Genomic DNA, 17,899 nt, shown 5'->3' with positions numbered 1-17,899 from the left:
AGGATTTAGCTTATGCTTTATGGTTCTGGTGGGTAGACTAGAGTGGAAATTCTGAAAGGTAGATCTATGAACTAATATGTAAGGAAACACTGAAAGAAGGAAAGAGAAGAAGGAAGTGGTTCATTTCCCTGGAGCTAAGAAGCTTCAAATATTCTATCTACAGACACATATGATCACTCTGTAAATAAACCCCACTTATTTCTATATTCCTTATGATCCTGAGACAAAGAAATAAGACCCTATAGATTCCATTCATATTCTAAGTTTCTCTTGAAGTCAGAACATACAAGGAAGCACAATATAGAATTAAAACACACCAAATTTATTCAAGATATTATTTTCTGAATTCTTATATCTTTAGCCCTTAAGAAGTTCTTGGGTTTTTAGAAGCTATAATGCAGTTTTTTGTTAATGTGATTCTATTTTGAATGCAGTTATGAAGTCAGTGGAATGCCTTTATTCCCTGACGCCAGAGGGGGATTTATTGAGAGGGAAGAATGTATTCAAACTTTGGATCCAGCCTTAATTAAAACTCTAGGTAAAAATTTCAAGTGTCCCAAATTTTAGGAAGGCAGATAGCATCATATATAATTATACCCCCAACTAATATTCATTATAGACAGAATTCAAGCAAGTAATTTGGCTTTAGGTAAGTCAAATTTATTGTCATATTTTGTATCTCTCATGTTTACTTTGTTATATATTGGATTCTGCACGACCCCCGCCCCCCTCCACAAAAGATGACTCTCAGTTGTCACACTTTGATTCCTGAGAAATTGGTGATATGCAAGATATGAGAGAAAAATACATGTTTGCATTGTTACTGTTTTTTGTTACCATTAATTTCACTCAAGGGGCTACGTACTTCCTGAGAATTTTTGTTTATTTATTAGTTTCTATCTTTCTACTTTGCAAATTGTTTCTTTAGCTAAATCTAATTTGCTATTTAACTCATTCATTTCTTTTATAAGATTTCAGTGCATATAGTTTTAAGAAAACATTTTTTTATAGTTCTTTCCCAGATTTATGTATTTATTTTTCATAGTGGGGGTTTCCTTCAATATTGTTTGTATTCCTTCTATCTCTTTGTTTTAAGCATACTTCTCTTTTTCAGATGGTCCTATAATCTCAGATTTTGGATCCTAGTTTCTCTGTTGTTGCAATTGCTGTTTCTGCGGCATTTTGTTTTCTTATGTAGTTTATTGTTTTGTTTTTTTTAAAAGATTTTATTTATTTATTTATTTGACAGACAGAGATCACAAGCAGGCAGAGAAGCAGGCAGAGAGAAGGAGGAAGCAGGCTCCCTGCCGAGCAGAGAGCCCCATGCGGGACTCGATCCCAGGACCCCGGGATCATGACCTGAGCCGAAGGCAGAAGCCTTAACCCACTGAGCCACCCAGGCGTCCCTAGTTTATCATTTTTGATGGATTTCTCTCTCAGAATCCTTCCTGTCCTGTGGGATAATTTTGCATCTACTTCCCCTGGAGTCTGGGGATTTCAGGCCTCTGGATCAGTCTTGATTTTTAGTTTTTTGGTTTGAGGTTTCCATACCAGAGAGGCAGTAACAACTTAAAATTTACATTTGAGTAAGACTGAGGTTTTGATTTATCTCAAGTAATTATTTACTTTATAATAAGTAATTATTATTTCTTCCCAATGGCTCCATCATACAACAAGCTTCCTTGCTGAGTCAGATGGTGGGCTGAGTTTTCTAGCCCTCCTTCAGTAAAAGAGACAGAATTCTCAGACTTTCTTTTTATACATTGCCTTTTGCCTTTGTTTCCTGCCCATCTCCATAAGTGAAATTAATGACAACTAAAACAATAACACACAAAGAAAAAATACCTTTTCCTTTCAACTTTTCTGTATGATACATTTTCAGCACCATGTGATACCTGCAAATCATATTTGCCTTAGGAGTTATATTCACATATTTTTTTATATCCTTTTGATTTGTCTTTATGTTATCCCACATAACCACCTTTTTTCCAGGTGTCTTTCAGCCATCACATCAGTCTAGATTCCCTTGATTTCTTATCTAGATCACTACAACAGTCTTCATGTTGCTCCTTAATTTTCATTACTATTCATCTTGTTTTTCAGAAATCCAGAGTAGATAGATGTGTTGCTGCAATTTTATGATATATGTCATCCTTTGTTTGCATGTTAGTGACCAAAATATAGTAATAGCATTGCTATTACTAATGTCTAGCTCCTCACCCTTGCTTTTACCAATTCAAAACTTCTTTTCTGAAAATATTTTCCCTTCTCTTTCACACATGGATGTATAATTCTGTTACTGACAGCATCAGTCTCTCAACACTAAAGAAACCAGCCACAACTTTGGTGTTATACAGAATGAAAAACTAAAAAGGGTAAATGGTAATAATGTAATTAAGATGTTGTTCATTTTAACAAACTTATGTTAAGTTCAGAGAATTGGCCAAAGACTGGTAACTTTTGGCTACTCTCTAAACATAGGCAGTTAATGCACTTTCTGGAGATCACTGATTAATACAATATTCTTAGTAGAGCAGAATTTAAAATCCTTACATTTCCATAAGAAATTGCATAGATAATACTTTACTGTACAGTAAAAATATTAAAATGTTTTAATTGATTATATAGGAAGCAAAGTAAAGAAGCAGAGATCTTTGTCCACTCTGTCACGAATAATCGAATGGGGTGTATTTTTGAAATACATGGTTTCGGGGCACCTGGGTGGCTCAGTGGGTTGAAGCCTCTGCCTTCGGCTCAGGTCATGATCCCAGGGTCCTGGGATCGAGCCCCACGTCGGGCTCTCTGCTCAGCGGGGAGCCTGCTTCCCTTCTCTCTCTGCCTGCCTCTCTACTTGTGATCTCTGTCTGTCAAATAAATAAATAAAATCTTAAAAAAAAAATACATGGTTTCATTTAATCTCAACATAACACAAAATAGGTATCATTATTATTCCTATTTTATGTATGAAGAGAATGATATTTAGAGACAATCATGAACTATCACAAAGCCATACCATTATCCAGTGAGGAAGCAAGGACTCACATGCAGAACTGCTTTATCCAGAAGTATTCGGAATCACTAAATTTATATTCTCTCTAGCAAAACTATCTTTTCTACCTCTCAGGTTTCAAGAGGGGAATACTAAATTTAGGAGATATATTTTTAAATTCTCTCAAAGTGCAACAGATTTTCCTCAAGAGAGGCATAAAGTCATCAGACGTGTGTTAAGTAATACATAGGGTCAATATATTCTTCATCAAAAATGTTTCGCAGGTATGAAAGAGAGGCTTATGGCCAAAAAAACAGACTATTTCTGAGAAAGGGCTCAAATGGTTTTTCCTGCCAGGTTGCAGGACAAGCAGAGCTAGATGAACCATTCCAGGGTACACAGAAAGCTCGACAGGGTAATTGTGACATCCAGGTTGGGAGGAGCGACGGACGCAGCCCGTGAGCCTGCAGAGTCTGCCTGAGTATCTGGAGGGTAACAGAAGTTGCTCAAGCCCAGAATCCCTTCAGAGGTTCCTCTGGGACTGTCCAGTTATAGAACTGGGTCGGCATTTTCTAGGATAACTAGCCCACCAGCAACAATGTACAAACACAAACAACATAAAACAAACTTGGCAGGCCTTGCTTGTCAAAAATAAGGGATCATAGTTTATAATTCCAGGAAGATGATTGCCCCCCAAAATGAACCTATCACTAATGACCCAGGTGATTAGCATGAGATTGAGATGGTTATAATTTTAGCATGAGAAATTAACCCCATTCTTCTAAACATTTTGCTTTATATGGACTATTTTGCGAAGTTCATGCTCTACAAAGCGGGTCAGAGGAGCTTGGCGTCTGGTTTTTAGTTTGGTTTCAGTTCAGGAGATGGAAACAAGGCACAGTCCTCATTACTGCTTACCCTGATCTGTCTCTTGGACACCTTTGCTGTTTTCCTTTTGCACAGGTAGGGACGGGTGTCACATGCATGGTCAAAGAATGTCCATGTCCTCCTCTGAACAGTGGGCTGTAGAATTGGAGCTAGGTGCCCTTGGTGCTGTTGGCTTCCCTCTTTGGCATGCTGCTTGACCTGTTGGAACCAGCTGGTGCCTGTCTTAGCTTCCCAGACCCATTTGTAAAATTTTGAGGGCAGTGTAGGTGACTTGATGTGCAGGATGTGAAAGCGATGCCCTCTTGACAGTTGGAGTCCAGCTATAATATCTGAGTAATGTAACGATAATGTAAGTTGTTTGACTTCCTCTACAATTTTAGTTTTATGTCAGGCAGTATACTCAGTAAGGGAGGGAATTTAATTGAAGGCTCTTGAGGATGGCTCAGGGAATCCAAGGAAGAATTGAACAGCCAAGCAGCAGGAAGGGCACAGAAACAGTGGAGACTTCAGGAGTAATAAGATCCAGGTCCTTAAATTCTGCCAGGACTTTCTTGCCATCTTCTCTTTTGCTACTACTCTTTCTGGGTCACCTCTCTTCTGTCTCTCCCTAGCAGACCCAAGTTTGTTCACATGTCTGTAAAGAATGCCAAAGTGGTTTTTTTTTTTCCCCTTTTAAGATCTTATTTATTTATTTATTTATTTATTTATTTATTTAGAGCATGAGAAGGCAGAGGGACAGAGGGAGAGGGAAAGGGAGAATCTCAAGCAGACTCCACACTGAGCATGGAGCCCAACATGGGGATCATATCCCACGACCCCAAGATCTTGACAGGAACCGAAACCGAGAGTCAGAGCCTTAACCAACTGAGCCACCCAGACACCCCAAGCATGCCCCAGTTTAATGCCCCAGAGATTTTGCCACTGAGGGAGGACTAGCCTGATCCTTTCCCACACACCTATCCTAAGCAGTAAGAAGGGATTGTGATGCATCGTTTGATACAAGTAATCTGGTATGACTTGGAAGGAACTGTGCAGTCTAGCGGGTTAGGTGCGAAATATTGGCTGTGGATCAGTATATTTATACGATAGCCTCATGTGGGCAAAGAGCCATTTTGTACACAGTACATTTGCAAAAATGTACCTGCCCTTTGAAAACCTGTAAGTCAAACAATAGATTAGCTTTTCTGGATGACAGAATGTAATGGAAGGACACCCTCTCCTGGCCCAGGAAATTCTGCCCATGTACATAGATTCTTCAAAGCCCCATCTAAGTTTAAAGGGGGCCTTATCTGTGGTTATGGGTGGGACTCTCCATAGGCCTCCCTCCGCTTGTCGGGCGTCTGTATTGGGGTTGGAACTGGTTCGGACGGCCATGTACATGGGTGTCTTCCACTTTCCCTCAGGATACTGTAGGCATTGGGCACGTGGGTGGGGGCTGTAGTCTTTTCCCCACTCCGTCTTCCTTTATACTATCGCAGAGCCGGTACTGTGCACACGTCCTCCCAGGAGACTCTGCTGTAGTCCTCTCTGTCGGCTGCAAGGCGCTGTGGTGAGTGTGCCCGTGGTGGTGGGATGAGGGAATGGTGTGCAGCCAGGAGAAGGAGGAAGGTGGCGCTCTCCCTCAGAACTCCCTCCTGGGACAGGTAGTGGCCCCAGGGAGCAAAGGCAGCAAACTAGTGCTTGTCCTGCATGGATTCTGTTAGACGCTGCCCCAGCTTCAAGTAGGACTGACTGAAGAATTTCTGGCTCATCCTAAAGGAAGGGTCAAGATCTACTTTGTTTTAAGAGAATCCAATTAGATCTCTACTCTGAAGTATTACTCTGGCTGCACTGCAAAAAGTCAAGTCTGTGGGGCGCCTGGGTGATTCAGTCGGTTAAGTGTCTGTCTTTGGCTCAGGTTGTGATCCCAGAATCCTGGGATCGAGTCCTGCATTGGGCTCCCTGCTCAGGGGGGAGCTTGCTTCTCCCTCTCCATCTGCCTACTGTTCTGCCTACTTGTGCTGTCTCTCTTTCCCTCTCAAAAATAAATAAATTTTTTTAAAATCTAGGAAAAAAAAAGAAAGAGAAGTCAAGTCCAGGGAGCCGCTCTGGAGGAAGGACACCCCCAGGAGGCGCTTGCTCCCATCTGGACGAGGGCCATTGATGGCTTGAACTTCTATGGCAGCCATGAGAGAAACGTGGAGAGATTTGAATGAACGCTATGAAGTACTGAGAGCACTTGGTCACTTCTGGAATTGGAAAGGAGTGGGCAAGGAGTCCGTGACAAAGCCCAGGGGTCTGGCGTTAATGACCCGTGGGAGGCTGCGCCATGTGTGTGCCATCCAGAGATATAGTATTCCCGTGTGCAGCCTCTGTCCCTGTCCCGTGCCAGCCCTGGTGCAGAAAGCCATCCCCTCCACGTTCATGTTTATTTGCCAAAGCGTGCTGGGACAATCTCCTTTTCACTGAGGGTTTGGTTAGAAAGATCAGTCAAAAGGGTGAGAACTGGATCATGAAGTCTACAAACTTCTCAAACATTGCTCAACATCTTCTTTTTCTCTTTGCTGTCTCCCCCACCTGGACCAGGCGTCCGCCCTGTTCTGTTTCTGAGAATTGTCGTATAACTGGATATCAGAATCTCCTTATGTATTTAAACTATGGGAGATGTTGGTTTTTTTAATTCTAATTTTCTAAGACACAGGAGTTTATAGCTCACTTTCTCTAAAGCAGAGTTGGAGAAAAGGATATCATCCATTTACTATGTATTGAGAAACTGACTGCAGGAGAAAAAAAAATCTAACATGGAATGGGTGGGGTTGTTATTATTCCTTTTTAAATTCACCTTTTTCTGGGAGAATGGCCTTGAAAGAGAGCTGGGAACTAGATTATTACCTCATAAAACAGCACGAGGTTATTGTTATTCCTTAATTTTATATCTTTATTATGAAGTAATACTTCTTTTACTTGATTTGAAGAGCATTCTTGTCTTTTTCTCATATATTTGTGAAAATGAAATGTTAAAAGATTTAGCATAACAACCAATGCTAAATTATGATGTAAAATAATACTGTGTCTGCAATTAACCTAGGTAGTTTTATTTGGTTCAAGAATATAAAATCACTGGGCTCATAATATTTTAGTACCTTAGTGTGTTTGGCAAAAAAAGAAATTCATGTTACCATAAAGAAGTTAAACTAAGTAACAATCTCAATTTTAAGGAAACATAAAGCAAAGTATTATGTTGTAACATGGAACATTAATGCAAATAGCTTCCCAACTGGAACATTAAGTAGATTCTCAGTGGGGGGTTAACAAAAAGAAAAAAAAAAAGACTGGCTTTTGCTTAATTCTTTTATGTTTCAACATCTCTTCTGAAGCCTTAATTTTTAATTTCTCTTGAGTTATTACCATTGTCCTGAGATGGTGGTCCTTTCTAGAAAACAGTAACTTCTTTCCTAATGATCCATATCCTTATTTTAATTGTTAGATATCCTTTCTGAAAATACTACACTTAAACCTTGATGACATCTTAAAAATCATTTTAGTGTGGTAACTATAGCTATATCGTGGGTTGAATTTGGATCCCCTAAAACATATGTTCAAATTCTGATGCCCTCACCTGTGGAAGTAGTGTCTTTGCAGAAGGAATCAAGTTAGAATGAGGCTTTACTGGAGTAGGGTAGGTTCTAAACCAGTGACTGGTGTACCTTTAGGAATAGGAAAATTTGGATACAGATGCACACACACGGAAGAAGGCCAAGTGGAGAGATGGGTGGGGAGAATACCATTGACTATGGAAGCAGAGATTGGAGTGATGCATCTACAAGCCAAAGGATGCCAAGGATTGTGGGCAACACTAGAAACAAGAAAAAGACAAGGAATGAACCTTTTCTGGAGTCTAGAGAAGGAGCATGGACTTTCCAGCACCTTAATTTAGGACCTCTTGCTGTCAGAACTATGAGAGTATAAATTTCTATTGGTCAGAGATATGTGGTTTGTGGTACTTCTTTAAAATAACAGCCTTAGGAGTATTTGGCCAGTCTATTATCCAGGTAGTGAGGAGAAAATGCCACTAAAGGAGATGATCCGCCACAGTTGCCCTCTGGGAGGATGGAGGAAGGGCTCCTGAGGCGGGCAGGTGTCAGTCTTAGCAAGGTCAGCATCAGCGGATTAGTGGCCTGCAATGACTGTGCTGTGCCCAGACCCAAGGTGAACCTGCCTGAATGGTCTTGGTCACGAGGGTAGGGAAGAGTATACAGGCTGAGGATTCAGATGGAGGACTTCAAGGACAGGAGGAGCAAGCAAGAGATCCGTAAGAATGAGGCTGAATGACCCAGATCAGATGCCCTGAACCGTCCTTAAGGAGACGGGAAGAGTGGGAGGTGAAAGAGGAAGGAGGTAGGAGGGAAGAGCAGAGCCCAGGCTGTCCATTCACCGTTTCTCACGTCCACCCCCAACACAGAAAATAACATCTGTACATCTTGAACTCCCTGCCTGCTCGTCTTTCTGAGTCCAAATGCATGCTGCCATACCTCTCAGTGTGCTTCATACTTACCCTTCCTCCTACATATCGTATACGCTGTAAAACTGTGTTGTTCTTGAAAGGGATGCTTTCCTGGTTCGCGAGTATACTTAATCAGTGTCGCATGGACACTGTCAATTTACATACATACAAGTTACGTTCCTATTTTTATGACTTTTAACTCTTCAGATTAAAAAAAATCTTTAATCTGTATCTCTGGGTCTTTTAGGCATAAAACAATTTACAAGATACATTTTAAATTTCCTTTGTAATTTTTAGAACGTCTTGTATTCTAATAAGGAAAGTCCTAGATTTGTTTTTGTAGAAAATAGTGCAACGTGGAAAAGGGAAGAAATTAAAGCCACATCTGCCTGCTTGTAGTAGGGAGTGTATGAATGGATGTTTGTAAAATGGAGCAAAACACCTGTGTATGTTGTATTTCAATAAACTGGGGAAATAAACCGAGTTGTTTCTGCAGAACACTTATTGGAATACTAATCTTTCACTTAAGTTGTATCTTCAGAGAATTTTGATGCCACTAAATAGTCCTTGAGTGTAGCAGTTTATATCTAATTGATGTTCATGAGAAACACCATTTTTTTACATAATTTTTAAAAATTTATATTCTTCTTATTTTTAAAATTAGGATTTGAAGGACCACAAATGCATCATCACTATTTTAAATGGCATTGTATTTATTTATGAGTTTGAGCATTGTTTTGTGATGCTGGACCATTTTCCTGTAGGGATGTGTGAGCATTTCTGTTTCCATTTAAGAGTTCTTTATATGTTAAAGATATTAGCCTATTATTGTGTTTGATATTTGTACAGTATTTCTTTTTGTATTTTCACTTATCTTTTAATTTTTATGATTTTTTTGTTGTAGGTGTGAGGGGATTCAAGAGGCTGTTTGGCTTTTTTGTTTTGTATTTCATTGTTTCTGTTACAGAATCCTTCTCCATCTGGGTATTGAAAGAAATTTTGCCTATTTTTCTTAGAGCTATTTTACACTTCAGTTTGCCTGGAAATTTTTAAATATATGGTATGGAGTAAAGATGAGCTTTTTTGAATAATTAACTGACTGTCTCACTAAGGTTAATTAGTGAATTGTCCTTCCCATGTATGTCTGTAATGCCTTCTTTATTGTAATAGTGTTATTTTTAATCTATATTTAAAATTGAGCATGTATTTTATGATACTCTATTTTTCAACACTGGATGATGATCATCTGGTAATTTAGACAAATTTTCCTTTACAGCAAGCTGTCATATTAAGATACGTACTGTATTTTTTTTTAAATATTTTATTTATTTATTTGACAGACAGAGATCACAAGTATGCAGAGAAGGAGGCAGAGAGAGAGGAGGAAGCAGGCTCCCTGCTGAGCAGAGAGCCTGATGTGGGGCTAGATCCCAGCACTCTGGGATCATGACCAGAGCAGAAGGCAGAGGCTTTAAACTACTGAGCCACCCAGGGGCCCCCATACTGCATTTTCTTAATTCATACACTTCAGAAAGTGAACAATTGATGCAGACTCTTAATTTTTAATCTGTCAATAGCTTAACGACCGATTTTTCTTTCAGCGAAACAGTATTCTAAGTGTTTATTACAGACTGTGTCTCCAAAATTGTCCTGAGTAGCTGTTCACATATTCCCATTTTCCATGGTGTGATTTTCAAGGTCATTGGGTCTATAAGATATGGATAATATTAATGAGTATTGTTCTTTGAAAATAATGCTCCTGTGGATTATCCATTATTGCATAAATCATAGTGTGCTTTGGTAATTTGCAAATAAATAAAGAAATCTTTTCATTATTCCTCTTTGTTTCCATCTCTTTGTTTTAGATAGTCCACTTTTTAATTGAAGGAAGCTGCTTCTGTTTGGGGGTGGCTGGAGAAGTGAGAAAACCACATGGAAGACTCCCAGGACTTAAATGAGCAATCAGTAAGTCTCATTCAGTCTCCAGTTTGCTGAAAAAAGTTGTGACAGAACCACTCAAAATCATACTAAAAGCAATATATTATAAAAATCAAAGAGTTTTGTAAAATACATATATATAAAATTTTGAATTCTCTTCTTTGGAAATATTATTCCATTCCTGCTTAATGAGGTCACATTTTGAGGTCTCTATCAATTGTTTGGAAAGCTAGTGGTAGAAAGACTAGGGCATTTAAATCATGCCAAGTATTTTCAACAATCTAAACAATTTTGCAAACCGTCTTTATTTCATTTTATCCCAGAAATGCTTAGGTGGTGCATATAGTGTTGAATGTCAGAAGCATAACAGGAGAAGGTGTGTTAGCAGCATACCTCTTGTTCATTTCGGGGATGGCAGCCACAGTCGTCCTGTGCTTTCTCAGACTGCCTTATGTTGCTAGTTCTTTGCAGAGTGAAGAATGCACAAGATTGGTGGCAGTCACTCTGAGATTCTGCTTTCTCAAAGCGAAAGAGTTTATGTGGCCTTTGCTCCTAACTCACTATTTGTGTCTCCATGGCACTGATACGTTAGTGTGTGGAACAGAAGTGGGGGGGAGGTCTTCCCTCACACTCCTACACTACTGCCAACTGTGCCTCAAGCTGTTGCTCCCACAGACCACTAGCCGTGTCACAAGTGAGGAGATATGGGAACCTACCAAGTGTGTATTATGCAGATTGACCTTGTTCTTTATGTTCTTTATGACCTTGTTCTTTGTATGATCACGACTGGATCTTAGAGTCTCATGTTTCTATGAGGAACAGAAGAGTGCATTTGTGTATCATCATGTGGTTCTGGAAAATACTTCTGTGACCAGCTTGGTTTTGAAATACAAATGAATCTATGTTCTGGTGTATTGTGTGCCATTTTCAAGTTAATCTGATTCTAAAAATACTTCATTTAAAAGAAAAGGTGATAACCAAGTCTTTAATTTACAAGCAGACACAACCATTGCATAATTTCATGGTATATTATCTTAAATAAAGTAAAATTATTTAATTTTACATGGCATCACAATGCAACAACAACAAAAAAATACAAAACCATAAAAGTTTAAAAAAGATCTGTCAAATGGTAGAGATATTACTCTTCAAAAATTTCCTGACTAGACAAATAGCAGTTAGGAGGTGGGGGCTTCCAAGTAGTTATTTTTTTAAATGCTTGTTATCGAAGTGTGGACTCCAACAAAATGGATGATAGCATGATGTCACCCACACCATTGCTTGTTTATGGATTTATGGATCCCAGTGGTGTCAGAGGTCTGTAAGCGAGACCATATACGTACCTGAGTGAATAATGTCATTTTAGTGGTGCTGCTTCAGGAGAGGGCCACTGTTGATCTGTACTTTGTTCTGACACACTGAGGGTTACTTAAAGGTTTGTGCACATGCATGTGTACGTGTGTCTGTGTGTGTGTGTGTGTGTGTGTGTGTGAGAGAGAGAGAGAGAGAGAGAGAGAGAGATTGACCAACTGTTGCTGTTTTCCTGAGACCCTGGGATAGCCCGGGACATGAAACTAATGCGGGTGCAGTCCTGGCAGACAGGGATGGCGGATCTCATTGCGTGTGTATCCTCGAGAAGGAATATTTATTTTCAATGTAGTGTAGGTGAAAAGGGAATATGTTTTTATGTTTAACATTAGAATGAGGTTATTATGCAAGATACTTCATACGACGTTTTACAAAGTGAAACCCAGCATTTGTAAATCATAGTTTCCTCTGGCATTATTTTAGGACTATGGAGCTCAATGTTTAAAAACAAATTTTTTTTTTTTAAAGTTCCTGGTGTTGCTAATGTGCAGCCAGGTTTGAAAATCGGAAATCTGGTGTGGTTTTCTGGCTTCTTGACTCAAACTTAGCTACTGAATTTGTGGTGAGAATGGGGGTGATTTTGAGAAAAAGAAAGAATGCTCTCCACTCCCATCCCCTGCCCACTTCCCACCTCCCCCCACACTTTACATGGAACCCTCCACCTGAGGGGTATCATCTGGTCAGAGTCAAACGGGGAGCTCCTGCTCTGTGGAGTGGTTTGACGGGCCATCAAAGAGTGGGCACTTTGGGGTTAAAACACAGGAAACTTGAAGTTTGTGTCAAGTGTTGATGACTTAAGGGTCTTGGTTTTATAAAGCTTGTAAAGCCTTTCTCCCTCAGCATCCTTAGACTTGGAAGAACAGACATGCGCAGAGGGACCGTTGGGACTGTTAATGACATACCCATGATACCATGGCTAGTAAACGGCTGAGTTGGGACTTCACACAGGTCTTCTGACTCCAAGTCCAAAGCTCTTTCCAGAACATCAGCACGACTTATGGTTTTGGGGTTTTCTTATTTTGACATTCATCATTACAAGAAATGTCAAAAAAATTGAATCAACCCCTTTACATTGAAATGATTTCTATTTGAGTGAAATCTTTAAATAACATTAAATTTTATAGAATATGTTTCAAATATTTTGAAAAACGATACATAGTCTTTATTAAGATACAGAAAAATAGAGTAGAATGAAAAGAAAATTCATAATAAGATGAAAGGAAATTTGCTCAGATCACAGAAGAATTTCTTCTTTAGGCATAGGCATAGCAGTGGGTACCAGTTATTGCACATATAGACTGAGTCTGGCATTTCCATATTTCCTTTCCATGGAATCGTCTTGTGATGTAATTGTTATGGTCACTGCTTTACAGGTGGAGAAACTATGGCTTGGAGAGTGTCAGGGTCACTTGGCTGTTAAGTAGCAGAGATTAGAACTGAACCCATGTTTATCTGGTCCTAAAACCTATAATGGATTTTGCAGACACAGCATAGTATAGTGGGTAAGTACTTGAGCTTGAAATCAGAAATCCCTGACACTTCAATACTCTGTAACCATAAGGGAATTACTTAAACTCTTCTTCATGTGTAGCATGGGGAGGATAATAAAAAGAAGCTATATGAAAGGCTTAACATATGCCCCGCTTAAAGTAGAAACATGGTAAATGTTAGCTGTTATTACAATTACCTGACATATTCAGGTGGTCTTTAAAGAATATGCATTCATTCTTGCATATCCAATTACCTTCTGGCGACAGCCCTGCCTGGAGGTGCATAGGTTTAAAAACTCAGCATATGACAACTGAACTCACAAGCTCTCCTTTCCCAACTTTTCTACCCCTCTTTTTTGTTCTGGTTCTTCTCATCTCCAGGGATGGCATCCTCAGCCCTGGGGTAGATTAGGTCAGAAAGCAGGGACTCATCCTACTCTCCTCATCTCCATTTCAAACTCTTGTCTTATCTTAATTTTTCAGCTCTCTCAAAGTGTTCACTCTGCTACAGCTCTCATTTGGATCTCTATTTTATCTCCTGACTGTCTTTTTTTGCTTTCAGTTGCTTCTAGAGTGGTCTTTCTGAAGTACATACCTGATCATGTGGCTGTTCTATTTAACATCCTTCACAGGCCCTTTCTTGCATAAGAGAAAGTCCCAAGCGTTCAGTGAAGCTTACCTCTAGCTCTCTGGTATTCTTTCTGGCTTCTTTTGGTTCCTGGAATCTTACAGGTCCTCTGAGGTTTCTGTGTCTTTCCTAGTGCTGTATGTAGCCTCTTCCCAGGTGGGCCTCTGCTCCACGCAGGTAACTAGTAGATCTGGAAGACTCCAGATCTTCTGTCCCTCTGAGATGGGCTTCTGTCCCTCTGAGATGGCCTCTTTCTTCTCCAGACTGTCAGGGGCCTCTACAATGTGCTGCCAATGGCATTTACCTCCATCCTGGGACTTACCCCACAGAACTGAAATCTTATCTGTTTATTTACCTTTCTACTGGATTATAAACTACTTAAGAGTCATTGCAAGTCTTGTTCATCTTGTATCCTTGCTTCTTAGCACAATTCTTGCTGTCATTTAATGAATGTTTTCTTCAAAAGCTTCTATATACTGTTACATACTAAGGTATGTTATTGAATAGCCTGATGAATTTTAGAAAGTCAAAATGTTATTCTCAAAATGGATTACTGACTCATGATTTCATGTTTCATTTACATTTTTTAAAAAAAATTACACATAACATATAATACACACAGCAGCATGTAATCAAAACAAAGTGTGGTTCTTAATTTTTTTTTTGTATTATATCTGGATCTTACTTTACAGTCTGGCTGAGAACATCTAGGGAATTTTAGGAGGTCACCAATTAAAGTAAGGTTTAGTTTTCATATTTGTCTGAAATTCTATATTAGAACTTTCTAATTATTTAGAAACAGTTTTATATCCAGTTATAGCTGACTGGTTTTTAACTAACTATCATTAATAGAAATAAATATGAATCTAGATTATGCATAGCAGTAACTATATTAGTAATAAGAAGTTCCTTTGATACTATGAAATATGTTATATTCCCTGTATTCAAATAAAGACTGAGCAATATTTATTGTTTTTATAGCTTCTATACTATCTTTACACATTGAGATATATTGAGGTCCTATATGAATGATGGGCCATAGACTTTTTTCCTCATCTTATTCATTCATATCAAAGTGAGAGGGGGTATTGCCTAAATTTATCATCAAACTAGAAGTTTGGGGAAAAAAATATTGCTTGTGAATTTTAAGTACTGGTGGGTTATGGAGTAAAGCATTAATGATTACCAAGTAGACTGAGGGAGAATAAAGTTTTTACTCTAGGGTGGCATTCCCTACTATTAGACATTAAGGGCCTGACTTCCTATATATGTCAACATTGTTACTCTTAACTTGAAGCACTTTACTTGTTATGGATGATGTATTTCCTTTATAGAGGTGTAAATTCACATCCATTAGATCCATTTTATATATATATTGCAGCAGTGTTTTTAGAAACTTATGTATATTTGTAGATACTAATAGTATTTTTTACATCAAATTTACTAACTTAATAATGCAAATTAAAATTCTAAAGTTAGTTTAATAAATTAATCTCTTTTCTGTCTCAGTTTGTTTCCCTTAGGATCCTAAATGACTTTAACTTATTCCCCAGTTCTTTGTTCTTAGAGAGTCTATGGATCATTTTGATTATAGCCACTAACCCATCTTTAAAAACCTGTGCTCTTTTCTGAGTGATTTGGACAGTTTTTAGCTGTTGTATGGAATTGACATGCCAGCCAAATCACCCTTTAGACGTACAGCTTCAGAATCAACAGTTTGTCAATGTTTCAACACCTTGCTATAAAATAATTATTTTGATTATCTTCAATTTAAATTGATTTTTTATCTTTGATAATGTGGCATTGTCCAAATCCTGGAATCCCATTATTTTATTGCTTTTTGTCTTAGATACTCTAAATCAATTTGAGCATCATCATGTAATGTATTTTATTTCGATCTAACTAAAATTATTTTTGTGGCTGCAAATCTGTTAGGAAGAACTCGACCTTTAAACTAGTCAGAAGAATCATGTTCACAACAGGTGTTTTTGCACCACTCAGTGGGACAGTATATTTCAGAGTTCATTGGAATTTTGGCTAAAGGTAAATTACTTTCAAAACTGTTATAACTCCCAATTGCCAGTGATATCTTTACTTTGCAATTATATAATAGAGTATCTAAAAAGTAGGTACAGTGAATTTAAATTTTAATTTTTATTAGTCACTAAGTCTTACTCTTTCATTTTGCACAATTTTTTAACTCTGAATCTCTATGTTTTTTGTTTTGTTTTGTTTTGTTTTGTTTTTGTGGTTTTTTTTTAAGATTTTATTTATTTATTTGACAGAGAGAGATCATGAGTAGGCAGAGAGGCAGGCAGAGAGAGAGAGAGGAGGAAGCAGGCTCCTGCTGAGCAGGAGCCCGATGCGGGACTCGATCCCAGGACTCTGAGATCATGACCTGAGCCGAAGGCAGTGGCTTAACCCACTGAGCCACCCAGGGGCTGTTAAAGATTCATAAAAAGATTCAATGAATCATCTTTTATGACCTTCTAAAATTATGACTTAATTTTATTAAAACCTCTCTACAAATTTTAGAATACACTTGGAGACAGGGAAAGCCCCACAGAGTACAGAATATGGATTGTGACTGTATATCATTTGCTGTAATCTGGAGATTAAATGTTAGGCTTTTCTTCTGTCACCTGTGATCAGCTGGTAGCAGCTGTCCCTGTTGAGAAGGATCTTAAAGCTTCCTCCTGGCTCAGTGGAAGAGAAACATTATGATCTTAGTGCAACCTGCCATGGACTTGGTCAGGAGTGGGAGTGACAGAGAGGCTCACACCTGCTGATCTGGGGCTGGACAGTTGTCAGAAGCTCTGAGCACTTGGCTTGGAGAGTATAGATGCAAATAAGAGCCATAATATCTTCAGGTACCAAAAGTCTCTTATCTGAATTTGCAACTTACATATGGTCTTTTGATTGTCCAATAATTCTGTCTTAACAATTAAAATGAAAATAACTGTTTATAATATAAATGTAATATATTTCTTTCTTGCTTTAATAATTCTGAGAAATGGGAAAATTAATGTAATGGAACTTTTGCTGTAAGGTATACAGCAAACGGAAAATGTTGGCTGATGAAAAGAGCTTGCATTCCTTGATAGTGCTTTATGTGACTCATCCCATTAAACTGCCCCACAGGGCAGGCTGAAGCTGATCTTGGAGATCTTATTCAGGGTTGTCACAGCTAGAATGTTGCACTGACGGATGTGGGCTTACATACTCCCCTTCCAGAACCTATACTGGTAAATGTATTATCTTACCTGCTTTGATCAACTTAAATGGTTTTCAGACCCTTCAATACACTTGATGTCTTTAAGTATGCATTAAAACTCAACTTGATCTCAGCTTATTCAAATAAAGAGCAAATGTTTAAATATCCTGGGTCTTGGTGAGAAATAGAAGTTATTTTCCCATCATTACAAACCCACTGTGTAAAGTTCATTACTAAATATTTTGAGCAGACAATCATAAGATAGCAGAATGTATGAAAATTGAATGACAATTCAACAAATTCAGTTAAAGAAATATTTAAAGAGTCCATGTTCTCTTTCAGGAACTTTGTTAAACTGAGGATTAAAAGATAAATGTAACATCATTTTTGTCCACCCCCCCAATTTTTGTTTCATATAAGACTGTAAGGTGTTATTTCAACTTCTAAAGTTATTTTATTTTATTTTTTAAAAGATTTTATTTATTTATTTGACAGAGATCACAAGTACGCAGAGAGGTAGGCAGAGGGCGGTGGGTGGGGGGAGGGTGGGGTGGGGACAGTTTCCCTGCCAAGCAGAGAGCCTGATGCAGGGCTCGATCCCAGGACCCTGGAATCATGATCTGAGCCAAAGGCAGAGATTTAACCCACTGAGTCACCCAGGTGCCCCTATTTTATTTTATTTGTGTTTAAAGATTTATTTATTTGAGAGAGAGAGAGCGCATGCACGTGGGCGTGCAAGTGTGTGGAGGACAGAGGGAGAGACTCTCCAAGCAATGTCCACGCTGAGCTCTGAGCTTCAATCTCACAACCCATGAGATCGTGACCCAAGCCGAAACCGAGAGTCAGACGCTAAACTGACTGAGTCACCCAGCCCCGTGAGTTCTAAATTTATCTTAAAATG

At 38.6% G+C, this 17,899-nt stretch overlaps 1 protein-coding gene across 8 annotated transcripts in view; it reads left to right on the top strand.

The window, feature by feature from the left end:
• Positions 1-17,899, top strand: part of EYA4 (EYA transcriptional coactivator and phosphatase 4) — a 273,415-nt gene that overhangs the window by 18,327 nt on the left and 237,189 nt on the right. For all 8 annotated transcript variants that reach the window (XM_032339478.1, XM_032339479.1, XM_032339477.1 and 5 more), the window contains exon 2: positions 10,226-10,325. In XM_032339478.1, the coding sequence (XP_032195369.1) occupies positions 10,293-10,325 (33 nt within the window). In that variant the 5' untranslated portion in view covers positions 10,226-10,292. The remainder of the gene's footprint in view (positions 1-10,225; positions 10,326-17,899) is intronic.

The sequence above is a fragment of the Mustela erminea genome, chromosome 4 (genome assembly GCF_009829155.1).
Source record: "Mustela erminea isolate mMusErm1 chromosome 4, mMusErm1.Pri, whole genome shotgun sequence".
In the NCBI taxonomy this organism is placed as follows: Eukaryota; Metazoa; Chordata; class Mammalia; order Carnivora; family Mustelidae; genus Mustela; species Mustela erminea.
Note: the sequence above shows the minus strand (reverse complement) of the source record. Positions and strands in the feature narration are given on the sequence as shown.